At 42.0% G+C, this 25,547-nt stretch overlaps 2 protein-coding genes across 10 annotated transcripts in view; both read right to left on the reverse strand.

Moving 5' to 3' along the window:
• Nucleotides 1-6,073, reverse strand: part of ERGIC3 (ERGIC and golgi 3) — a 19,421-nt gene extending 13,348 nt beyond the window's left edge. Inside the window, exons 1-3 of one of the 2 annotated variants that reach the window (XM_083508443.1) lie at nucleotides 5,940-6,073; nucleotides 2,171-2,241; nucleotides 905-992 (exon numbers count right to left, since the gene is read on the reverse strand). In XM_083508443.1, the coding sequence (XP_083364569.1) occupies nucleotides 905-992; nucleotides 2,171-2,241; nucleotides 5,940-6,027 (247 nt within the window). In that variant the 5' untranslated portion in view covers nucleotides 6,028-6,073. The remainder of the gene's footprint in view (nucleotides 1-904; nucleotides 993-2,170; nucleotides 2,242-5,939) is intronic. The other variant, XM_083508442.1, reaches the window with a different exon arrangement.
• A 1,179-nt stretch (nucleotides 6,074-7,252) lies between these two features.
• The window catches only part of CEP250 (centrosomal protein 250), a 136,488-nt gene continuing 118,193 nt past the window's right edge, over nucleotides 7,253-25,547 (reverse strand). For 6 of the 8 annotated variants that reach the window (XM_083508448.1, XM_083508447.1, XM_083508446.1 and 3 more), the window contains 17 exons: nucleotides 25,345-25,472; nucleotides 25,039-25,208; nucleotides 23,157-23,336; nucleotides 22,460-22,594; nucleotides 21,382-21,525; nucleotides 20,035-20,873; nucleotides 19,120-19,279; nucleotides 18,376-18,733; nucleotides 16,380-16,507; nucleotides 14,880-15,000; nucleotides 14,082-14,236; nucleotides 10,863-13,328; nucleotides 9,964-10,092; nucleotides 9,520-9,672; nucleotides 9,027-9,134; nucleotides 8,745-8,792; nucleotides 7,253-8,207 (listed from right to left, as the gene is read on the reverse strand). In XM_083508448.1, the coding sequence (XP_083364574.1) occupies nucleotides 7,926-8,207; nucleotides 8,745-8,792; nucleotides 9,027-9,134; nucleotides 9,520-9,672; nucleotides 9,964-10,092; nucleotides 10,863-13,328; nucleotides 14,082-14,236; nucleotides 14,880-15,000; nucleotides 16,380-16,507; nucleotides 18,376-18,733; nucleotides 19,120-19,279; nucleotides 20,035-20,873; nucleotides 21,382-21,525; nucleotides 22,460-22,594; nucleotides 23,157-23,336; nucleotides 25,039-25,208; nucleotides 25,345-25,472 (5,704 nt within the window). In that variant the 3' untranslated portion in view covers nucleotides 7,253-7,925. The remainder of the gene's footprint in view (nucleotides 8,208-8,744; nucleotides 8,793-9,026; nucleotides 9,135-9,519; nucleotides 9,673-9,963; nucleotides 10,093-10,862; nucleotides 13,329-14,081; nucleotides 14,237-14,879; nucleotides 15,001-16,379; nucleotides 16,508-18,375; nucleotides 18,734-19,119; nucleotides 19,280-20,034; nucleotides 20,874-21,381; nucleotides 21,526-22,459; nucleotides 22,595-23,156; nucleotides 23,337-25,038; nucleotides 25,209-25,344; nucleotides 25,473-25,547) is intronic. The other 2 variants (XM_083508452.1, XM_083508453.1) reach the window with 2 other exon arrangements.

The raw sequence follows: 25,547 nt of genomic DNA on the forward strand, positions 1-25,547 counted from the left end.
GGGGTGCGGATCTGGCTCTGGGAGAAAAGCCACATCCTTCTCTTCCCCCACTTCCAAGAGCCAAGGGCCACAGGTGCGGGGGGACACCCACCTGTCAATCACCTGTCAAGCCACATGGTTTGAAATTATACTATGCAGTTAAAAGCACAGCAGGAACTGCTAATCAGCAGCTCTTGGAAAGCACTGTTCACAGGGCTTTACTGACACCGTCAATCAGCTGATTGTCAGTGCCTGCAAACCTCCCTTTAGTTCAGCCACATCTTTCCTTGCACCACACCTGAGACCATAAGCGATGGCAAGTGGGCATTGCTTGGCCAAAATGGCCCTGCAGCCCAAATGAGGAGGCCAGGTAAACCTAATCAGGTCCATGGGCCAAAGTCCCCCACCACTGTGATATACCCACTGAGCTATCAAATATCAAAATGGTACAAAATACAAAGGTTTTCTGAGAGGACCTTTCTAAGGATTAGGCCGATTCACTGAAGAGAATTTGATGAGAGGACTAAGCATCCAAAAACAGCAATGTAGACCCCTTATATCCACATTAGCTGGGCATAAGGAAGGACCAATAATTCACTAGAGCAAGCTTCCTCAAGCTCGGCCCTCCAGATGTTTTGAGACTACAATTCCTATCACCCCTGACCACTGGTCCTGCTAGCTAGGGATCATGGGAGTTGTAGGCCAAAAACATTTGGAGGGCCGAGGCTGAGGAAGCCTGCACTAGAGGAACAGAGAATGCCATCCTGTGTAAGGGACCTGGTTCAACCCCTGGTCTCTCACTCATTTTCTCTGCAAAGACCAATGAAGTTCACGTAAGTTATATAATGTGCTATGAGATGCCAAGCCATACCATATTGTCATGGTTTAATATAATCAAAAGCCAAGTGTTAAAGAAGATACTCACAAGCACATGGCATATGTGGAAAGGAAACATCTATGTTTATCCGTAGTTTGTCTCCCCTTGATTTGTCAACATATAATTCTGGGTGAATCTAAAAATGAAGAAAATGAAAAATCACCTAATTGCAAAAAAAAATTAAAAAACAGTTTTTTTCTCATCTGTCCAGATTTGTAAATGTTTGTTTATAAGCATTCCACATTCTGAGAACTAAAAAGGGAGGTAAATTTCCTGGAACGTTAAGAGAAACAGTGTCAGAGGTCGACATGAATAAGAATTAGAATAACCAGGCTAACAGAATTATAGACTTTAGTTTAAGGCACAATCATGACCAAATCCCAGAACATAGGTTAGATCTCTGTCTTGCTCATCTTTCTGAAACTGTATGTAGCGAAGAAAGAGAAAATCCCCTTGAGGCACAACAATCATTGGTAGGACATTTTCAGAGCGGAAAAAGAAATAACAGTATTGATTTCCTCCTTTGATTAAGGAAGTGTGAAAGAGGCCTAGATGGAGGATCTTAAATGAGGAAGCAAGTAAAAGATTATGTGTCTAGAGACAGAATAGCATCTTACAATTCCAATTGCATTAATCTATGAAAACAACCCCAAAGGTTTGACACTAAGCATGCAGGCTGAGAAAGGAGATTTTCTAAATCTATTTTATCCCATTACAGAATAAAAGACTATTAAAAAATAGTTAGGAAACCTAAGCTAAAGCATGAATGAAAATTCTGGTTGATTTTTTTACATAAACTGTACACTAAAGCTGTGGCTAGTATTTGAATATTATTCTAACCTGTCCTCAAGTAATTCAAGGAGACATCTAACGAAGTGATTGCACAAGTAAAGCAACTTTCATTCATGCAATGAAACTTCTCCATCTCTTCCTTCAATCTGCTTGAGGTTCTCCCAACCCTCTGGAGCAGATGGCATGGGTGCAGGGGGAGGAGGGGAAGGTGAACTTCTATTGCGTGTATGGAAGCTGCTCTGCTCACCCAACAACTTTGCTGGATTCCCTTTTATCTTCCCAACCATTCTGTGAGGTAAGTTTGGCTAACAGATGGTGGCTGGCCCATCAATGACCTGACTTGGTAGAAAGCAGCTTCCTATGTTCTGAATAACTCCATGAGCATCATGGCTGGATCGCTTCAGCCTTAGTCTAGCACACTATCCACAATTATCGAAATCTCTAGCATAAAAAAACAAAGACGAAGCAAAATCTGTATTTGGGAGTGTGTGCACAGGGGATGAGAAAAACAGACTCATTTACCTCCTTTGTGAGATAGTACTGGAGCTCCGAGAAGAACAGTAAGAGCATGACAAGTCCACTGACTACAGTCACTGCAGAGAGAGAAAGGAAAATACAAGTAACATATTGTCATATCTTGCAACTTCTACTACACATGATCTTATCAATATTTTAGGGAACATAGGAAGCTGACTTATACCGAGTCACACTATTGGTTCATCTAGCTTGATGTTGTCTACACTGAATGACAGTGGCTCTCCTGGGTTCCAAATAGGTGTTTTCCTGGAGATAGCGGGAACTGATCTGATATCTTCTAAATAAGGAGCTCATGAAGATCAACGGTTAGATAAGCGTTCTCAAAAAACTGCTTGCCCATCACCTCTAATCTTTCCATGAAACACACAGCAAACAAGAGAGCTCTGCATGTGTTCTTTGGCAGGTACACTCTCAGCACATGTAGTTTGAATACAAGGCTCAACAGACCTGGTCAGCATCCCCACATGAATTGTTCAGCATGCTGAAACATATCCCTGAATCCTTTGCAAGATGCTGCACTCTTCTCCATCCCAGAAAGGTGGGGAGGAAGATGCAGCCGAGATACATTTCAGACAGCTATATTTAGCTGTTGATATATCATGATGCTGAAAACCAGATATCACCCAGCCTTAACACATATGTACTTGAGTGGCCTAAGTTAGATTCAATGATCACTTTCTACTTTAGTAGTCACTAAGTCTTCAATCCACCCACTAAAAATCCCTTCTCTTTATGTATTTGTAAAGGTATTTGTATACTGCCCTCTCATAAAATACCAGGGCAGTGTACAATAATATGAATACAGTAAAACAAAAACCATTAAGAGCAGAATGAAGCATCTTGGTGGAATCAGTTTTAATTCTTTTCCTGCTTAACTACTTTCAAGGAACTGGAATTGCTCCAAAGTAAAAAAATACTAGGAAGAAAATCCTACTTCCTTGTTTCCTGTGTTCAGTAAAAGAGGTGTGCTCTCAAAACAAGCACCAATTAGAATACAACACTTGGCAAAGAAGCCCCAGGGTTCTCTCCAAAAATAATCTACTCTGCAGTAGAAAGCCGCTAGGAAGCACAGCAAGCAGGTTGCTGGCTTAGGCGTTGTTTCCTGGAACAAACTGATTACATACTAAATAGGGGTGGATTTTTTAAAAAAATACACAGTAAGTATTTTGTCCTTTGGTTGGAAGTTGCGGCTTCACTATTGTTATTGTTCTTATTTATTCAGTTTGTATACTGCCCTTAGTCTGAAGATCCCTGGGTGGTTTACAACAACAAAAAATGAATTAAGAACACAAAATAAATAGTAAAACAAAAACAAAAGCAAACCAATAACACCCCCAACACATTTAAAGGGACATAGAATATTAATTAGCTCAAGGCCTGTTTAAAGAGAAATGTTTTCACTTGGTGCTTAAAGATATGGAGTGAAGGTGTCAGGCAAGGGTTCCAGTTCTGTTACTGTTATAAGATGGGTGTTAATCCAACAGTTTAATTTAAGTCAAAGGCATACTAGGTCTTATGAGTTATTTACACTCATCTACAGGGCATTAACTTTCTTATAAAGGAAGATACATGCAATAGGCTTTTCTGAATAGTATAGCACAGAGGTTTTCAACCTTTTCAAGTCCACGGCTTCCTTGACCCAACTACATTCTTTCTGTAGCACCCCTGTGGGACTTAGGATCCCAGTTATGCCAACTCTTGCCTGCAGAGCCAGCAGCCCCTCAGCCCTTTTTGAACACACGCTTTTGTGGAGTGTTCCCTCAGCCTCTTCTCCTCTCCAAAGGCACAATTTGCCTGTGGAGCTTGTAGCCAGGGCTGCTGCAACAAACAGCTGTGTAAGTCTTGGGGAGGCAAAGAAATGAGAGGGCATCAGAGGAGGGAGGGAAGGAAAGAAGGGCAGAGGCCAGTGTTGCCTGCAACACCCCTAACCACCATTCAAGGCAGCCCAAGGCACCACGGCTGAAAACCCCTGATATAGCCATAAGAACATGCAAAGAAATACTACAAAAAGTGTTGTATAAAGCTTCCCATGTGCTTATTTATACATATAAACTATGCTGGTTCAGTGCTGGTATCCATCAGGAAAATAGCAAGAATAGATGGAAAATCCAGCCTTGCAGGGAAATCCAATGCATATTTACTCAGAAGTTAGCCTCATACTGTCCAGTGGAGTTTAGAGAGTAATCCAACCCCTCAATCTGCAGTGTTGAATAGGGGTGTGAATAGGGCCAACTGTCCTTCTACCCAGCCTGCCTGACTCTATCTGTGACTCCACCTCACCTATTGGAGGTAGTAGCCATGGGGAAACCCATGAAACAGAGCATTCGAGGGCTGAGACTAGGCTGGCAAAAGACCCACTGGATTCTGAGCTAGCCTTGCTGCCACAAGATATAGTACAGTGCTACCTCGGGTTACATACGCTTCAGGTTACAGTCTCCACTAACCCAGAAATATTACCTTGGGTTAAGAACTTTGCTTCAGGATGAGAACAGAAATTGTGCTCTGGCAGCGCAGTGGCAGCGGAAGGCCCCATTAGCTAAAGTGGTGCTTCAGGTTAAGAACAGTTTCAGCTTAAGAACGGACCTCCGGAACAAATTAAGTTCTTTACCCGAGGTACCACTGTACAGCAAAGGGGCTTCCCCAGCACAAGCTGTGGTACTGTGGTAGCAATGGTAGCTATACTGCTCCATCAAGACTTGCTAGGGGTTTGATTTACCCTCTTACTCCTTTCCCTGAAGGTGTTTACAGAACTAAGGTTTTAGTAATAAGAGAAAGTGAGGTAGGGGGAGAGCATAGTGGGCTAGTAGGGAATCATAGAATCATAGAGTTGGAAGAGACCACAAGGGCCATCGAGTCCAAACCCCTGCCAAGCAGGAAACAATGGGTTAATGGGAAGCAATGCTTGGTTTTTATGTTGGCTGAGCAGAAAGGGAAGATGGTTCCCTTAAGCTCTTTTCCTCCTCTGCCAGCACACTTGATAGATTTCTAACTAGTTGCTAGTCTCTTGCATCTTCATAATGGGCACACAAAAATGGGAGATTCCCATCCTCTGCAGCCAGCATGGAAATATTGGAGACTCTTAGCAAGCCAGGCTAGCAAAATACATCTGCTGGAGAGGAAGTTTACTAAACTGAAGGAGTGTTACCCAAGACATTTCCTGATTAAATACTAAAGGCTCTTTAAACCAGTCGCTACCTTGAGTTGACTAAGGGCATCTCTTGAGAATTAGTCCTCTTCCCACTCTTGCCTGATCATGAAGAGGCTCTGCACAACAACCAAACCGACCACACACCTGCTATGCCGCTCGAAGCAGTATAGTAAAAGGACGCCGCTTCCTATATGTTTTGCATCTCTTCCAGAGCTGGTTCATTCGCACCCACATGCCCAGCCTTCTTGATGCTGCTACCGCTGCCATCGAGGAGACTTACACGTGCGAGTAAACCAGAACGGATTAAAAACACCGCAGACAGAAGGGCCACATCTCAAACACGAGAGGCTTTCCGGGAAGGAAAGCTCAGCTGCAAGTCGCCGAAGTGATGAAATATCACGTGCGAAACAAGCCCGTCACCTGAACACGCGACTGCACGTAACAGACTCGCACACGGGACACGCAAATGAAAGCATCACATCGTGAGTGAACTCGCGTCTGAACCCCGCGAGCCGCAAGGAAGGCGCGTCTGAACCCCCGCCGCAAGGAAGGCGCTCCTCGCCAGAGCACAATTTAGGCCGCCCCCCCGCAAGCGACGCCTCTCACCGAGCGCCCCGCCGCAGGTCTTAACCCGAAAATCCTCCAGCGTCTTGGGAAACGCATCGAACCGCTTCAGCCTCCCGAGCGACTCCATGACGGGCACTCCCACCCCGCCCTCCCCGTGACCCGGAAAAACAACCTGCTTCCGGTTGGGGGCTCTGCCGCCCCGCCCCCCGTTGCTATGGCATCCACGGTAGATATGAGTGGGAAGTCGTACAATCCCCCTAAGACACGCGGTCCTGCTTTTTTTTAGACGGTTAGGATTTTTAGTGCAGCCCTGACCGGACAGCGTATTTCCCTCCTCATCAACGAATTTAAAAGTAGCAACGGGGTTTTTTCCCCTCTCCCCTCACCCCAACTCGGGTTGTGAACCGCAATCCTAAAGAGACAACTGAGAATGGAAGTCCCATTGAAAGAAAGGGGTTTGCTTCCATGTAGAGAGGAATGAATGCAGTGAATTTGCGAGGGGTGTGTGTATATATTCTGCATTCTGCGGAATGGAAAGGGCTTTGGGGGATCAATTTAAGAAGACTGACTTTTGTTGGCAACACGAACATTTTGTAGGAGAGGTTTTTGGCTGGACATCCAGACCAGCTTTAGCCTGCACCTCTCATTAAACATGCTGGTGATATCCAGTTCTGTTTTTCTCTTTCTTGCCTGAGTCAGGAAAAGTGGTACCAGGACAACTACAGGAGAATAAAGGTTCCCCACCCCTGTGCTAGAGGAACTAGTCACTCTGTATTTAAGATAAAACAATAAATTGGAGAAATTATCTATTTCTTGATGGATCACTTGTCTTAAATGAACCCTAGCCTGAGATCAATTTGATATTGGGCAAGTTAAATTTTTATAGATAAACAGGAGTGTGTTTCAGATGATATGGTACTTGGCTTCAGACTGTGTAACCCGAAAATAGACTGTAAAAGCAACTTTCTACCAAACTCTGCTCTCCCAGCCAGCAAAATGGGGATCATTGGCAGTTACTGGAATTTGTAAACTTAAAAAGAGAAGTTTCACATAAAATAAGGCTGCAATCTTAACTATACTTACCTAGGAGTTCTTGCCATGCTGATGAAGCTGTGAAGAAAGGACACTGTGCATTACAATAACAACCAGTGACAGGATCTCAGGGAAAATCTCAAAAAAGGAGTGTATGAGACAAGCACATACTTATTTCAGAGGTGTGAGTGTGTTTCTTTTTGCAGTTGCAGGTCCAGCAGCACAAGCTTATACCCTTATACTGACATTAAGGGCTAAAATCAGCATAGAAAGTACAGCTTCCTAACAAATAGAAACAAACAAGATAGGAACTGAAGTGATCAAGTAAAGTAGACATATTTAATGTGGAAGGGTATTTTGAGTTAAAAAAGTTAAAGTGAATATATTTATAAATATTAAGAAAATATTTAGTACAAAAATACTGAACAACTTTAAAGATATTTTACAATGAGCTGCTGCATTCAGAACAGTGTAAGACATCAATTCTGAAAAAAATTTCATTACCCAATAAAATTATTAAGGAATTCAGATAATGCTGCTTTGGTTAGAATCCCTCCCCAACATACAGTTCTGACCTGACTTCTATGTAAAATCTGGCTGGAACTTTTTTTTAGTGAACTCCCATCTCCCTCAGGACTCAATTTCAGCAATTCACTTCTACTCTTTTTTGGTTAGATTCTCATCCTTAGCTCAGAGTTCTGTTCTATGACACAATCTCCACAATACATATCTTCAGTTACTTAATATGCAGCCCACCAGCTATTCTTGTTATTTCACAGCTTGTTTTAACATGATTGACTCCAAACAATGAACAGACAAATTGGCAGCATGGGTCCTACAGTCTAGGCCTAGTTGAGTGAGGTAAAGCCCCCTGCATATTAATAATTATATGCAGTTCAATATGGGTTGAAGTTCATGTTGATGAAAGTCCTTCCAGATTGTTCTGATGGAGGCACTTCTGCAGAGCTTCTGACTCCTGCCATTTCCTTCATGCTATCTTGAGGTCTTCTGGACTGTTTTGGGTGTTGAGTTTATTGGTTGTTTTCCAGAAAAGAAACCATCCCAGCCTACTGCCAAGCTGTGGTTCAGGGTTTCATCCAACTTGCGAGTCTCCAGTTCCAGGACAGCAGCCTCGGGCTCCTTAGCCACAGCAGCTAAAGAATCAGAAAGCTCTTGGTGTAGGCAAGAAAGCTCCTGGCTTGTTTTGGCACAGCAGTCAACATAATCCTGCTTCTGCTTCCGCTCCAGTGACAGCTGCTTTTGTAGAACAGAAACCTAAAAACGAAAAAGATAGTATCAGGAACCACTAGATGGTTTGATTCTGAGTATCTTGCTTTCAACAGTTCTGCATCTCAGCAAGGAACACCTTCAGTCCCATTTTTTATCATACAGGTTTATTATTATTAATCATTTCTAGCATTTTTCAATGTTAGCATAGTAAGCTATGTAAGTAAACATTTTATACACATACAGTAAAATGCAAGAACAAGACCAAAGTGACATGATCTGCAATAAACAGCTATGTTAAAGGAGGGACTAAGATTTCAACAGATTAAGGTGGGGAGGAAGCCTACATCCTCTCTCCCTTAAAAGATTTGTCCAGATGCCACTGATGGTAAAATGCTTCAATGAATCTCTGTTAGCTCCAATTATTATTACTTTTAAAGGACGGCTTGTAGGGGCAGATGCTACAGGTTAGCCATCTCTACTATAGGGGCTCATCTACAGTGGAAATGCAAAACGGAAGAAAAGGTGGAGAAAGAGGCACACCGTTCTGAAAGCCTCAGGGTGCTATAGAAATGAACTGCTCACCTGCTTTTGTAACTCTTCCAGTTGCTTATGGAGAACCTGAATTTCTTCCTAGAGAAAGAAAAGTGACAAGATTCAGCCACTTGCTTATTTTTAAGACGCTTACAACATGGGAGAAAAGTACTAAAGAGGAAATTTATTTTTTTCTTCCATTTATCCAAGGACAACTGAAAACAACAATAGCACTGAAAAAGAGTTTAGAGACCAGCATGCTAATATCCAGAAGAAAAGCTATTACAGGACAAAAATAACGGATGGGTTTTAAGAGCATGCAAGTATTCAGACCTTTGCTAGAGATGGAACCTTTTGGGTGCCAGAATCAGCCTGGGAGAGTCCAGAGCTCAGAGAAAGGTCTCCATGACTTCTTTTCAGTCTCCTACGTTCACGTTCTACCTGAAGACAAGAGAAAAAGCAGGCAAGGGCATTCACAAAAGAGATGATGACAATGATCATCAGGACAAAGGGGGATAAGCAGAAGAAGGTTGTGAAAATGGACGACCCCAAGCACGGGAGCTGAGCAGGCTAGGTCGCACAGGACATTGGTATTCTGGAAAGCACCGAATCTCTGAACACAGAGTATGAGAGAAAAGAACAAAAAGATCACCGGCCCATTAAATCAGTAAAGCAGTACAAGTCTGCGCTGGAAAAATCAGGAGCAGGCACCGTTACAGTATCTTAAGGGGCGGGCAATGAGTGATAAGGTAGGTTTAAATTTCACCGGGAAATGGGGAGGAGGCACATGAACTAAGTCTGATTCTTCTTCTTTTTGTAATCTCACCTGCTCTAGTGCACCTCTAAGCTGCATATTGTGCTGCTTTAGGCCATGTTTATCATTCTCCAGCCTGGCAACAGCTTGCTGCAGAAGCTGCAGGCGTTTGCATAAGAGTCTCCTTTCAGCTATCCATGTCAGCTCTCCCTCCTTTCTCACATCCTGCATGATGAAGAAAACAGGGTGGGGTAAAGAAGGGACCATAAAAGATACTGGAATTGATATATATGCAAAACAGACACTTTACTCCATGGATAGGGCACAGTCTTTTCCTTCTCTTGGAAAGAACCTCGTCTCAGCACTGTTGTTACTGGAAATTTTAGAATCAGGCAATTAGCCCCTTAAACTAGACATGTGCCATAAATTGGGAAACTCAACAACTCCCCCTTCTACATCAGAATTCAAGTGTTCTTCTCTATTTTGGTATCCTTCCCACCTGTTCCTTTATCTTACCTTTCCAGCCTCCTTTTGCCTTACTTCTGGCATGTCATTTTCTTTGAGTAGCAGACTTGCATCTCCTGCCAGAGCTTTAGTAACTAGTTTCTCTTCCTCCAGAGCTCTGAAAGCTGTATCTAACTGCTCCTGCGGAACAAACCATATTATTCACTTACCTAAGTACCCAAGTAGTTACACAGACTTTTTAAACATGTTATTACTGTGTCCCTAGAGTATTATGCACAAGTGAACTGTATCTAAATGCGGATGTGTCTGTCAGGGTTCAACCCACAGCTACTTGGGTTCTTTCTCTCTCCTACTTCATCTTATGAGTTACTCACATCCTGCTAATTACACCCCAGAGCAGGGGTAACTAAGGTGGTGCCCACCCATTGTTGCGGGACTACAACTCCCATCACCCCTGGCCACTAGCTGTAATAACTAGGCCTGATGGGAGTTGTAGTCCAGCAAATCTGGAGAGCAACACATAGGTAACTCACTAAAATCCCATTTTTATAATGCTATCTAGCCAAGACAGTCTCCTACTACAAAGTACAAAATGAACTGAAGGACAGATACAACCATACCACGAAATATAATCTTACTTTATTTTTATAGAGTGTGTAAGAAGAGCCCTGTTGAATGAGGCCCAAGGTTCATCTACTCCAGCATTCTGCTGTCATAGCAGCCAAACAGATGTCTGTGGGAAGTTCACAAACAGGACACAAGTGCAACCATACCCTCTCTACTTGTGATTTCATGCTATTCAGGGACGTGCTGCCTCCATTAGTGGGGCTAGAACATAGCCATCATTCCAGTAGTCATTCACAGCCTTATCCTCTGTGAATTTGTCTAATCCCCTTTGTTATAACAGATCAACTTGCAGAGTTTTTAAATAGCACCACTAAAATCCTTACTTGAAGATGAAGCCTGTCCTTATCCCTTTCCGAAACCATGCTCTGTACAATAGCCATTTCTTCTCTCAGGGCTCTCAAGGCCTCTTCACTCTGGGCCAGGGACAAACCCAGCTTCTGTGCTCTCTCTCGCCATTCTATCTCTTCACTTTCTGTCTGTTTCAGAACAGCTGTCAGACGATCAAATTCCTGTCTCTTTACTCTTTTCTCATCTTCCAAGTGTTGAATTTTTTCATTTTGCCGTTGCAACTGCTGGTCCTTTTCCTGAAGGGACTTGTTCTTGGCTGCTTCCTCTTCCTTCCACATAAGAATTTTTTGGATATAGCTCTGTAAATTGCAGTCTCCCTTCTCTTCCGATTTCAGAGCAGAAACAATTTCCTTCAGCTGTTCACTGCAGGTTACCAATTCCTTCTCTTTAACTCTAACTCTCTCTTCCAACTGCTTAACATTCTCTCTCTGCCACTCAGCTTCCTCATCTTTTTTCTTCAGTGCATGTTGAAGATGCTGTATGTTCTCAAGAAGTTCTTTCATCTCATCTTTCATTAGCCTTTGCACTCTCTCATCTTGAGTTCTCTTCTCTTTCTCTCTTTCTTTCTGCCCTTCTTCTAAAAAGTCTTCTTTTTCATCCCCTTTTAACTGTTTGTGTTGGGGCTGAAGCTTTTGGTGGTCTCTCTCACATTCTTCTTCTCTCTGTTTAATTACTTCCTCCAGATGACTTGCCCGATTCTGGCATACCTGTAATTCTGCAAGAGTGACGTCTACTTTAACCTGGTATGTGCTAATTTGCTCAGCCTGCTTGTGAAGCTCATCTTCCTTTTCTGACAGTAATTGCTTCATTTTATCTAGCTCCTGCTTTAGGCTCGCTATACTTTTCTGTTCCAATTCTTTCTGCCTCAAGAGTTCCTTTATGTGCCCTTGTAAAGATTCTATCTCCTTGTCTCTGTCTTGAAGAGAAGATCTGTTCAACTCCAGTTTCTCCAATAGAGATTTAGTGTGTGCTGCTGCTTTTTGTGCTTGTTGCTTAAGCTGGCAATTCTCCTCCTTGAAGGACTCCAGCTGCCTCTCACCATTTCTCTGAGCATGCTCTGCTAATTCAAGATTTGTCTGCATTTCTCTCACAAGCCTTTCTTTCTCCTCCTTGTGTTCTTCTTGCTGCTCTTTCAGGGACTCAATTTCTTGCATTCTCTCCTTTAGCAATACCCTGAGTTGCTCCAACATATCAATAGTTGTTTCTTGCAGCTCTTCTTGCTTCAGCTGCTGCATTTGCTCTTTCTGAAACTCTGCACTACCATCTCTCCCCTTTAATACTGCTGCACTGTGCTGGACATCTCCAAGCAGAACTCCTAACTGCCTTTTCAGTTCTTCTTCGTGTTTCATTTGAAACACCAGCTCCGTGTTCTTTTCCTTCAAGGATGCCTCTGTCTTACCCAAAAGTTCACGAAGAGCCTTTAGTTCTGTTTCCATTTCTCCTTCCAGCTCTTTTATCTGCTGCTTTTGTGACTCAAGCTCTTGATCTTTCTGGGTCAACATGAATGTCATCTGTTTTACTTTCTCTTGCAGTTCATGGAGATGGTTCTCACGCTGAGCCTCGCACTGCTGGAATCTTGTTATCTGTCCCCTCTGGGATTCTACCTCCCTTTCTTTGTTCCTGAGAATGGCCTTCATGTGTTCTAGGCTGGTGTGAAGAGACTTTTCCCGCTTCCCCCCCTGTTCTTCCCGTTCTTGAAGTAGCTGCTTTTGAGATGCGAGTTCCCAATCTTTCTCACTCAACCTTATTTTCAAGTCACCCAACTCTTTCAGCAGAGCACCAATTTGTGCTGACTCATTCTCTTCAGCAATGTGGATTTTTTCCTCCATGATTTTCATTTCTTGGACTTTTTGCTCCAGATTCAAATTCAGGCTTTCCATTATAGTGCTTTGGTTTTGTAACAGGTCTTCTAGTATTTGGATCTTGTCCTGTTGAGATTTCACATTCTGGAGTGTCTCTTCTAGATCTATATTCAGTCTCTCTAGGGCAGCCTCCTGTGTTTTATTCTGCTTTCCCAAGTCTTTAATCTGTTTGTTTTGAGATTCAATTTCTTGCTCTCTCTTTTCTAGATCTTTAGTGAGATGTTCCACAGCAGATTTTTGCACTTCTCTGTGCTTCTCCAGTTCTCTGTTTTGTTGTAGCAGGGATTTTATTTCTTCATCTCTTTTTCGTAGAGTAACAGTTAGGCAATCCAGATTTTCTTGCAAACCTTTTCGCACTTCTGCATCTTGCTGCAAAGTCATAAATCTCTTTTGTTGAGTCTCTGCTTCCTCCTGTTTAATTTTGAGAGTGGAGAGAGTTGCCTGAAGCTCTTGTTCTAGGGACTGATTCATCTTCTCCATGGCATTTGCTCGAATTTCACAGGCTGTGACAGATTCCCGAAGAAGATCCAGTTCCCATGTCAGCTTTTCCTTGGCCATTTGTAGCATGTCTCGTTCATTCTGAAACAGAAATATAATTACTCAAAATGCAGAAGCAAACTGCAGCTCTTTGCTCTCTTTATGCAGAGTGCTAAGCTGGCCATGATGTTAGCTGAACCACCCTGCTTTTATTGTTAACTATATATATTAACAGGAAATAGGATGGTTTTCAACATAAGCTTTACATAAAAACAGAATTGATTACCTCTCTTTTTAACCAAATGTCTGTTGAAGTGGCATCACTTCACATAATAGACAAGTTATTTGAGAATAACTTTCTGAAATGTTCACAAGAGGGCATGCAATATTTCTTCCAGATGGAGAGAAACTTTAAGCCATAACAGAATAACACAAGGAGCAAACAACTATTTGATTTATCATAAGACACTAATTAAAAATCAGACTCTGAATAACAGAAGACTACAGCACTATGACACTTCACTGAATTTTATGATTTTTATTATTATTTCTTCTGGGTTTTCTTCATTTGTGTTAGTGATAGTTGCTTATCAAAAACTGTTCAGTCCCTGCAGTTAAATGCAAAAGAATTAGCTGGAAGCATTCAACAGGCTGTGGGAGATAAGTATAGCATTATCAAAAAAATAGAGGATGCTGTAGGTTCAGTGGGCATGGCTCTGCAAAAGCTGTAAGAGAAGGAAAGTAAATCCCTAATAGATGCTGTCTCACATCAAGAATAGTAACACTCCCCATCAGATATTCATGAGCCTGTCCAATTTCATAACTGGACCTCTGCAGACTACCTGCTAGCCTTACCATTACATCCTTTCTTTGCTTCTCTGTACTCTCAAGAGTCTTCTCCAAAGCAGTCACCTTCCCATGCAAAGTCACATTCTCTTCTTTGAAAGCAATGACCTCTGCCTTCAAGGCAGACTCTAGGGAGCCTCGTCTGCCTTCTTTCACATTTTTTTCTGAAATGGAGAATGTAAGAAGAAAAGTAACTTTTTTGTTTTTGGCACCAGTGAAAGATCTACCTCTTCCTCCAGACTTCTAGTGAAGATAGAGGTCGTTATTTTGAGACTTACATATTCTTATATGACAATGAATAGATTAAAGTGAGCATACTTGAATACTTTTAATGCTGCTTAATGTTTTATTGGTTCAATTTTATGGTGTGCACCTGCTTTTTACTATGTAATGCACCCTGAAAGCACCCGGCAATGAAGTGTGGGATAGAAATGGCATAACTAGACAAAAAAGCATAACAAGCTGCAGCTATTTTGAACAGTGATCCCGCCCCCTGCAAGGGAAACTATATTTTGGAACCGTTTCTCTAAAAAAAACACTGTAGATGTCTGGTTTGAAAAAATTAATGTCCTGCAGCTGCTGGATACCTCCCTTTATTCCTTCTTATATTACACCCAAAACTTTCTGCATAAAAGGGTATCTTTTTGTCTCCAACCCCTGCTATGCATGGCACAGCACGTTTTATTGACATCTAATGTTTTTCATATTGTGGATTTCCCCCAGCTTACACTTTTTGAGCAGACATCTCTACTTCTGGGAGATTTATGACACTTCTGAGGCACCATAGTGAAAATGAGGAGTCTATACCTTCTTGGCTTTGATCTAGCCACTTTTGAAGCTCTTCGGCTTTGGCACTGACGCGGTCTCTTTCTGCTTCCTTTTCACTGAGGTCTTGCTTCAGCTTTTCTGAATTCTTTCTCATCTCATCCTGCAAGAAAAGAAAGGGGTACAATGTATGCTATGCATGTCCAATGAAGAGCACAGTAAAATAAGGAGAAAGACCAGGGACCCCCAAAGACTATGAACAAAAACCCCTTTTCAGGGCCAAACTATATGTCACAGTTCTGTATAAGGTATACTGTAAACCTTTTCTTTGCCAACTAGTTTTTATCTCAAAAATTGCCCCATTTGAACCACTTTTCCTTTTACAGGAAAAGGTAGAGGTTCCAAAATCTTTTTCTCCTGCGAGAAGAAATTTTGAGATGAAAACTGCCTACTAAGAAAAACACTATTCTACCTCCCCGCCCACAAAATTTCTACTCTAGGTACAGGGTCTACCAACTACTTTTCTTAAAAAATTAAACATAAAAAGCATTAGGGGAAAGTTACATAAAACTGTGTATCATATAGTTTGGCCCCCAGTAGCATCTTAGGGCCAAGTCAGCAGTAAAAAGTTGTGTAGAACTTGGAATTTTCTCCATCTGAAACCCTGGAGAGCTCCTGATAGTCATTGTAGACAATATTGATCTGGATAAACCTATGGTGTGACTCTGCATATGACAGCTTCCTACGTTCCTAAAATTATCTTCTCTCCACAGCAAATGGCACTACGGCAAAATCCCAATACATTGAGGCCTAGGCAGTTGCCTTAGTTGCTTTAGAAGACAGAGTCGTCAGTCTTTGTTGGACACAGTTTTGTCACTTTGATAGGAAAATGCATTGTGAGTTCCTGCATATCCAGCTGTTAACTAGTTGTACTAAAAAAAGCAAAGTTTACAGAAAAGACAGGTGTTAGCTGAATCACAGAGCAACAAGTTTTGCTAAGCTCAGAATTTTTTAGTAGAAGCAGCAGCAGAAAATTCAGATAGACAGAACCAACTATAATATTTTTAAGGCATATATTTATCTCCATTCCTAGTGAGCCACATAGAACTGTTAGTATGACAGAGAACAGATATGGCATATATTATTATATTAAGCAAGCTGAAGATTCATTTGCTAAACACAACAAGCAAAAGTAAATTCAATACAATGGTACATCCTGATAATTATTACTATAGTGCTTAATGCAGCCTTGGGTAACCTAGTGTTCTCCATATGTTCTGGATGACAACCATCAGCTGGTTGAGACTGATGGGAGTTGTAACCAAAACATCTGGAGAGCACCAGATTGACCAAGGCTGACTTAATGTATACTAGGCACCACATGGAGGATTAATAATAAGGCTGAAACAACATGCTTTTTATTTTTATTTTAATCCATGGGAAATGTATTTATGCTTCAAAAGTTTACTATATCATTTAAGCTTGGATGCCAATAAAGGACAGCGATATGATTATTATTTTTCAAGAAAGTGAAACAATTACCCGCTCTAGGCGAGTCTGCCAGAGTTCTTGCCGCAGGTCCTGAATAGCTTCTGCCACTCTCTCCACTGTAAGCTCAGCAGAAAGGTCCTTCAGCTGAGATAAAGACAGTCCCGTCCCATTATCCTGTTCTGAAGAAATAAACCTCCTCTGTAACAGTGTCTCGCTGAAGGGTTGTTAGGCAAGATATAGAAAATTCTAGGATTATTTTTCATTGAAGGCAGAACTAGATGTTGCAAGAGATATGGAGCTGCTGCTACTGTCCACTTTTTCTTGTAATGCAAGACCTCTTCAGTGCAAGATAAGGGTGGGGAGATGGAAGAGATGCATGACATAGTACCAATAATGTATGACACTGCTTATTCCAAGAAAAATATAGCAAAAAGACACAGAGGATTCCTATTTATTGCATTTGTAGTATCCCCGAGCACACTTCTGTGGTGGGGAGATCCACATGACCTTGTGCTTGAATTGTATGCATTCCAGTCCATCTGCCCCCTACCCTGTCACCCTTGTTAAAGCAGTTTCTCCCTAACTTGGAAGAATCGAAGTATTACTGTTAAGTCCAGTATAAATGCGAAAACGCTGAAGATGCGGGCTGGCTGTTTCAGAGCAAAGCTATTCCATTTTTGAATGTAGTTTCTGACACATCATATGGCATTTATTGAGGTGAGCTCTATAGCCACTTCTGCCTGGTTCCAGTTTGGCACATCTGAGCCATTTTATTTCCAGAACAGCCACATCTGTTGCTTTTACTTTGAAAGGAAGGAGAAAGAGATGGCAATTCTGCTGTGCATAAGCTGGGCTTGTTGACAAGGTGCAAGTCCCATCCAGTTATTATTAAAAAAAAGCCCAACTCTGCAGGTGCAGAAAGAGAGATGTACTACGAAATGTATGGGCAATTGTACAACTGTATGACAAACATTTCCTGTGGCTGGATTACAAAAATCAGACCCTGCTCCATACTTTCTGTGCATGCTCAGTGAGGTGCAGTAGTGAGCAAGAATCACCAAGAACAAGATAGGCACTTTCAGATATGCACCACCTACTGATGCGGATGGAATACCATAGGTGTAAAAACAAAAACTTTGGAAAGGTGGGGGTGGTGCCACGCTACCCTGTATTCTGACAAAAGTGGAATGAGAAGGGAAAGAAATCAGCAGAGGGGTTCCATGTGGAAGTACCCACAAAGCAACAGCTTCATAGCTCTTGAAAAGTTTGACCTCACAGGGTAATTATCATACCCAGTGCATTATCTACACAGTCCACAAGATGTCAGGGCTGTCACACAAACAGGAATCCAAGGTATCAGTGTGATTTGTAGCTAGGCCCAAGACTTGTCACTATGACTTGTTTTCAGCAATATTCCACAGAAAAATGATAGTGTTCCCATCCCATCTAATCTACACACCTTGGCCAGTCTCACCACCCCAATCTTCTGTGTCTGATTCAACTCTCAGGACACAGTTGACACTGCTCTGTCATTTGATGGCTCTTAACTGTTTGGCACAGTTGAGTTTTCCTTCTACACAAAACCTTGTACCATCCCTACAAGGAAGTGGCCTCAAGACTTTTGGTGCTCTCAGTCAGCTCTGCCTCCAACAGCAGCCTGTTCTTTCCTCTGGGCTATCCCAACTAATCTCAGGAAAGATCAATTCCATCCTGTATACCTGAGACAGCCAATGGCTTGACATGTGCCACATGCTGGCAGGGGCTGCTTAAATAAGCAATTTATACCACCGCTATTGAAAGGAGCAAGGTGTCACTCACTATCTTAGCTTTAGGCAAAGATGGCAACATTAGGGCACTTTGCCACTCCATTTGAAGTTGAATCAACGTGAAAAGGTGTGCCATTTCAAGACATCATATTAGAAAATAAGTAATAAGCACCAAAGCACACACAAAAAGGTACCTTCCCCTATTGCAGAGTTCTGGCTCTGTCACATGTTCAACAATTTACTTGCAAAGGACATAATACTAGTCCACTTATTAGACTCACCTCTTGCACTGAACAATGAGCTTCGAATAGCTTTGTCTCCTCTCCCTCCATGCTCCAGCTTTGCCTCGGGACTTTTGCACAGCATGTACTGCAGAACCGAGTGTAGCTTAGTCAAGTGAGACTGTGCCTCCCAACGGGCAGAACAAGCACGCTGACATTCCGATGCCAATGCCACTGCCCGGCTCTCTGTGCTGCTCAGGCTCAGGCGGAGCTGAGATACTTCACCTTCCAGCATTTTCATGGAGTCCTTCAAAGACTGCTCACTAGCACGGGACTCTTCCAGGTTCCGGGCGAGCTGCTCCTTGTGAGCTACCAAGGCAGCCTCCTTCTCTAGCACAATTTCCCTGAGGGATTGTATCTGGGGGAAAGCAACACAGCTTGCAATGATTTTGGAATGGTGGACTAGAATGCAAAGAAGTTATGAAGTTAGAATGCAAAGAAGTTTGGTGAATAATCAACCAAACAAAGAAGAGAAGCTGGATATAATTTGCATAGAAAGGAGATAAGGATATAATTTGCTTGTGAAAAGGACCAGGCATCAGGTATTAATATGAGTTCTATACACACACACACACACACACACACACACGTATATTTGGAAGCCAGTGTGTTATGGAAAAGAAGCCATGTTTGGGAGGGGGGCTATATAACAGAAACACCATGTGAAGCAGATGGGGGCAGGCAGTAGGGCAGAAAAATAAAAAGCAGCATTGCACTCTGTATTGAGTTTTTTTCAGGTAATACCTGTCTAGTGAGCTCCTGCTCTTCTCGGCTATGCTCAGCAAGCAGCTGCTCTGCTTGCTGTAGTGCAGTATTCAATTTGGTGACTTCACCCTGGTGAGCACTATCACTGTCTTGCAGTCTCTTGAGCCTGAGTTCCTTCTCCTCCAAGGATGCAGCCAAACTGAAACCGGAAAAAAGCAGGACTTCTATTACAGAATGAAAAAAAAACAACCCGATGCAAGCAACTACAAGACTTGGCTTTTCACCTTGGTTCTCTTACATGACACACTTATGAAAGACTTGGCTATGGCAAACAAACAGTGTGCCAACATATGTGCACAAGACACTGCAATTATTAAAAAATAAATAAATGATAATCTCAAGTGCAGACTATATATCTTGTATGTATCATTTCTATGTAATGGGACAAAAAGGGGGATTTAAGTGAAAAGGAGGCATTCCAGTTACAATCTTCATAAATGGGGTGGAGAGCTGGGGCATAGTGTTGGGGGGGCTGGGGACAATGGCCCTGGGTGCATTTTTCTGGGGGTGCTGCTCACACCGCCCTGTCAGCCCTGCACTCCTTTGTGAGGCTGGGATATGATTCACCAGGCAAGCCATTCAGATCAGATCCCTGCATCGCAATGCAGCTCAGAGCTGGCAGGGTGGTGTGAGAAAGACACAACCGCCGTGCACTATTTGATCCCAGCCAAGGCTGGGATTTTAGGAGGACCCCTTTTTGCCAAAAGTTCCAGATCAGGCAATCTGAAGTGAGTAGACAATTAATGCCCAGTATTTCTCCAAGAGAAGCTCTGAAAAGTGCAGTTTCTGAAAATTTATGTATACATACCTAACTGTTTAGACACCGGGTGTGTGGAGGTGAGATAGCTATTTGAGACAATTAGTCCACCCATAAATTATGAAAGTTGGGCTCACCTGGTGTGTTTCTGCTCCAAAGCATGCAATGCTGCTTTAAGATCTGAATTCTGATGTTCAATTTCCTCCCACAGAGTCCGTTCCTTCCTCATCTTCTGTAGAGCAGTGCTCTGCTGTTCCATCTCCTCCTGCTTTGCCTGCAGCTCCATGGTCCGACATTGCAACTCCTCTTGCCGGGTATGGAGAAGGGCCTGCAAATCTGAATTCTGATGTTCAACTTTCTCTTTCCAACTCTGCAACTCTAAATAACGTTGTTCTGCCTCCTCCCAACGGTTCTGACGCACCACACTCTCATGTTCCGCTTCCTCCTGCTGTCTCTGGAGCACAGCCTTCAGCTGCGCATTCTGACGTTCTACCTCCTCTTTTTGGTGCCGCAGCTCTATGTTCTGATTTTGCAGTTGCTTATTTTGACATTTTGCCTCCTCCCACTGCCTCTGGAGTGCAGAATGCTGCTCTGAACTCTGGCGCTTTGCCTTCTCCCACTGGCTCTGCTCCCTTTCCAGGGCCTGAACTGTGGCACGTTGGTGCTCAATTTCTTCCTGCTTGCTTTGCAGCTCTCTGTTCAGATGCTGTTCTTCCTCCCACTGACTTTGCAGCATATTATGCAGTTCTGTGTTTCTGTGCTCCATCTCTTCTTTCTGATTCTGCAGCTCCATGTTTTGATGTTCTCTCTCTTCTCGAAGTTTTCTTTCTGCTTCCATCATCTTCTGGAGGTGTGCAACTTCCAATGCTTTCTGTCTGGACAACTCTTGTATGTCACTTAAATGCTGCTGCGCCTCCTGGCTAATCAAACGGCAAGAATCTTTTTCTGTCAGTAGTTGTGACTGCAACTCTTGTACCTAGAAATAGACAGAACAGCAAAGATGCAGCAGTTACAGTATCCACTTATTTTAGTACACATGAGGAGATAATATAGATACAAGCATCTTATTTCAAGAAACAGAGTTTCATGTCAATTCAAACATCCACTTTAACAGAATGCAGTTTTTTATTTGCTTCATAAACCAAGCCAGACTTTTTTATAAGCATGATAGAGACATTGCCCCATTTGAGTAACATGAAAGAAACAGAAAACATTTTTAGCATGCCTATGACTTCTTATAGAGAACCAAACACATAGCTTTTCTTGGAGTATTGCATCAAAATTTTTCCAAAACTGTTTCAAATAATGGCTTTTTGGTTTCCCTAGTACTTCAAGTAATTTTCCACGATGGTTTGGGAAAGGTTCCCATAACTTAGTTTTACCCCACAAAGAGATTTCCATTTCTACTTGTTGAAGCAGCTTGTGAAAAACCACATATTTGGCACTGAACGAAATGCTTAGAACATAGTTTTAAGTAAAATCACCTGACTTTGCAAAGAGTCTCGTTGTTTACGGAGAAAGTTGATTTCTTCTTTGAGAGACTTGAGCTCCTCCTTGTACTTCTTTTCTAGTGCTTCTATAGTACTTTGGGCCTCCTTCAGCTTAGCTTCCAAACCTTGCAAAGTATCCTGCACTCCCCACCCGGCCAAAAAAGTTGAGTTATTTTCCAAGGTTCAGGTTTGAGAACTATTTTATAATGTGCAATTATAATACATGTACAGCAACTGCTGCACAAGATAAAATGATCTACATCTCACAACAGTCAGGCCACAAATCTTGTGGGATGAAGACCTAGTACTTCAGTCAATAAATTACAATAAATGACAATAAGATGATGAACAATTATGAAACAGACATAAAATGCAAATTTCAATTTAGCATATTAACAATCATACCAAGTATCTAGGGGAAATGTAGGGCATAATTAAGGATTATACTCTACAAAGAGAAATGGGGTTCATGAGGAGCATGCAATGAAAGATAAAATCTTTGCACTGACATCAAAATGAACTCTAAAAAAAGAACAAGGTGGCAGATTTTGGATATATCTTACTCAAATTATACTGAAAAAATGAAGGGAGAACAAGAAAAAGCTGCAAGTAGCTTCATTTATGGTTTTGTCTAAAACCATTTGGATAAACTTTTGTGTAAGGATTTCATAAATGCCTTAGTTACCAAACGTAAGCCAAAATTTGATAGGTGCTAATAAGATGCAATTTTGCACTAGAATTAGAACCCATCTCCTTGCTTTTGGTTCTATCACATGTCACAACTTTGGAAAAATGCAGGAACTGTCTGAACCTTAATTAACAGGCATTCAACAAGCAGTTCTTCAAAAATGAAGCATTATCAAATGTGGTTGGGTTGGGCAAGAGTTCTGAAATCAATTCTATGCACATAGTCCTAGGAAAACCTTTCACACACCATGTAATTGGTCTAAACTATCCATTCATTGAGCCAACTTTCTATCATGTTAATATGCTTTATTTCATATTTGCGTCATAGCTTTCTGCTGGATTCTTGGTAGATGTCATAAGCTTTTCTGCTCTGGTCTACTCCTACATGCTCCCTCTCTTGGTTCTTCTTTCTTTCCTGACGGAGATAATCTAGCTGCTGGCAAGTACTAGTGAGTTCCTGTTTTGTTTGGAGGTGAAGCTCTTGTAATGATTTCTTCTCATTCTCTTTTTCTAGCAGCACCTAGATATTCGCAAGCAGAGAATTTAAAACATTCCAGCTGAACTCCTAACTGATCAAAAGATTGGAGCAGGTCCCCTGGGAGGAAAGATTACAGAAAATGGGGGCTTTTTAGTTAGAGAAAAGGTGAATAATGATGACATGCTACAGATGCATAAAATTATGCATGGTGCAGTATAAGTGGATAGAGAAAAGCTTTTTTCCTTCTCACATAATACCTAAAATACATCATTTCTCATACAACACCTAAGCAATCCATATAATACCTTTAGGTATGGACATAGCTAAGGGGAGCAGTTGCCTCCCTCTAACAAGTAAATAAAAAAAAATACTTAACTATCTGAGGTTATCCCCCAACATAAAGCCTGCCTCCCCAACATAAAACCTGACGACACCCATGCTTTTAGGATACCTAAAAGATCGTCTCATCCCTTATATACAAAATCCAATCACTATGCTCTGCAGGAGACAGTTTCCTGCAGATACCATTCCATCAGAAGGTTCCAAAAGAGAAAGGCAGGAGTGGGGGGATGTCTCTAGGTCAAAAGCACCTATCAAACTTTACCTCTTGCTTGGCATTTTCAGCCTTAATGAGCTCGTCTTCCATATGTGTTTTTACAGCAACGACCTCCTGTTGTAGTTCCAGCAGCTTCCTCTCATAGACACTTTCACTCTCTTCCTTTTCCTTGACTATGCGCTCCAACACCTGCTCCAGTTCTAAACGGTGGCGTTCTCGTTCACCTTCCTGGAAGCATTTCAGCCAATTCCAATAAATGAACAAAAAGAAAGGAAAAAACAGTCTCGCTTCTAGCCACTGATGTAACGTTTACTACTTACCTTAGCAGATGCTGTGTATAGTGTTGAGTTTTGCTTCTGGGAAGGATATTTATCACACTTTGCTCTGAGAGTAATAATTATCACCTATGGGTACTAAATGAAGGTTTCCCATTAGTCACTGGCCTATGGAACTGGCAGACTGTTCAACTGGAATGCCAGTCCTCCTTTCTCTGTGCGGCCATGCCAAAAGGGTGACTGTTTACAAGCAGGATCTGCTTGAGCTCCTAGGGGTTTCAAAGACTGGGAAATTTGGTGCTTGTGGCTGCAGACATCAGCTGCTGTTCTCCTAACCACTGGATGTGGCATAAGCTATGCCAGAGGCACTGTGAGCTCTTCTTGGCAGCATTTTGTGCCTTTTATGTGTGTGTATGAGGTGGGGAACATGGAATGGATTAAGTAATATCATGCTTTTTCCAGTTTCCAAATGTTACTTGGTGCTTTCCAAGCCTAGCTAATATGAAAGAGTCATGAGTAACATTGCAATAGATGGGTGTGGAGAGATGTTAGGGACTTTGTTGCAACAGAATATTTTCTCCATTTTCTGCTGCTGTTATATGTTTGGTGTTGAGGAAAGCTAGAATACAAAATAGCTAGGCGCCTGTGTAAGGTTGGATGTAGCGGAAGCCAAATTAGTTGTACCACGAGGTTGCCAGGCACAGATTTTTCCTGAACTGATCAATGCCAGAAGACTGGGAGATTTTAGACTAAAGTAAAAATTATATGCAACAATAATACAAGCACCTCATGAATTTGTTTTATATTGAAAAACGCACTAGAAGTAAAAAACAACAACAACAACAACAAAGAGTAAAAATTTTGGGCAACGTTTTAGACGTGACATATCATGCAACTGGAGGCACAAATGCACACTCACAACTACTCCAGATCCATTTAACAAGGCAGCATACTATTATAGCCATAACACTAACTACGATGTAGTGGATAGTATAAGGAAGCTATCCACCCCACCCCTCCATTCACTACAACATGGCCTATGTGCATGTCAGGTATTCAGAGCTCTTCACACACTTTAATAGCATTATATCACTAATATTTTATCAGCTAAGGCAGAGACAGCATCCTGATACAGATGTATAAGAGAACCAGAGTTTAGAGATCAAGACACTGGACCATTATGTGTACAAAACACCTCTCTGCACCCTCTGCTAAGGTTTGCTGCAACGGGAAATTCCTGGCAATCTAAGGTAAGATTCTTATTTCTGTGTCCATCAAAACCTGGCTTCCCCACCTTTCTTCCCCCTGCATCTGTCCCACACCAATTCTACTCCAGAGTGTTGGGGGTTCGCAGAACAGATTTAGAGAGTGCACAGGGGGAGGAGAGGGGGGAGCACTTGATTGTGCACAGAGAAATCCTTGAGCTGACAAACAATTCACCTTAGCATTATGCTGAAAACAACCCATCCAAAGCAAGGTAGTTTAGAAGACTAATAGTTTAATTAGTACAAGGCATAACAGTTGAATGGAAAAGTAAGTCTTGGTAATCATCTGGCATTTTGAGCCACTTTATTAATTCTATCTTCTGCTCAATTTCCCACCCCCCAAAAAATATATATATCATGAATTAAAGAGGTGACCATATGGTTGCTTACCAACTCTTGACGTAGTGTATTAACTTCCTCCTTATGTACAATTTGACAGTGGTCAAGCATTTCTTGGTACTTCTGCTCGGCCTGCAAGAGCTGTTGTGCTTTTTCTTCCTTTTCTTGCTTAAATTTTGACTTTTCAGCTTCCAGTTCAGTGCAAAGGCATCTCACCTCTCCTGTGAGAATAAACAAAGAGCAGGAGTCAGAATGTATGAGGCATAACAGCTTATTTGACCACTGGCCTTTTATCACATGAAGGGAGGGTGCTCTGTTGATACTACCTTTTGCTGGAAGCCTTTGGAAACATCTTACCCTGTATCACTTCTTTGGCCTGGTTGATTGCCTGGATTTTCATTTCCAGTTGACCCTTGGTAACTTCCAGGTCAGACACCTGCAGCTGAGCTTGAAGGAGGCTTGATTCCAGAAGATCCTTCGTTGATCTACAAATTACATATACAGAATTTGTGGGACTTTAATCTCTTGCTCATGACATGATAAATGTAATCCCAGCAAAG

This window comes from Podarcis liolepis, assembly GCF_965112155.1.
Source record: "Podarcis liolepis genome assembly, chromosome: 6".
NCBI lineage: Eukaryota > Metazoa > Chordata > Lepidosauria > Squamata > Lacertidae > Podarcis > Podarcis liolepis.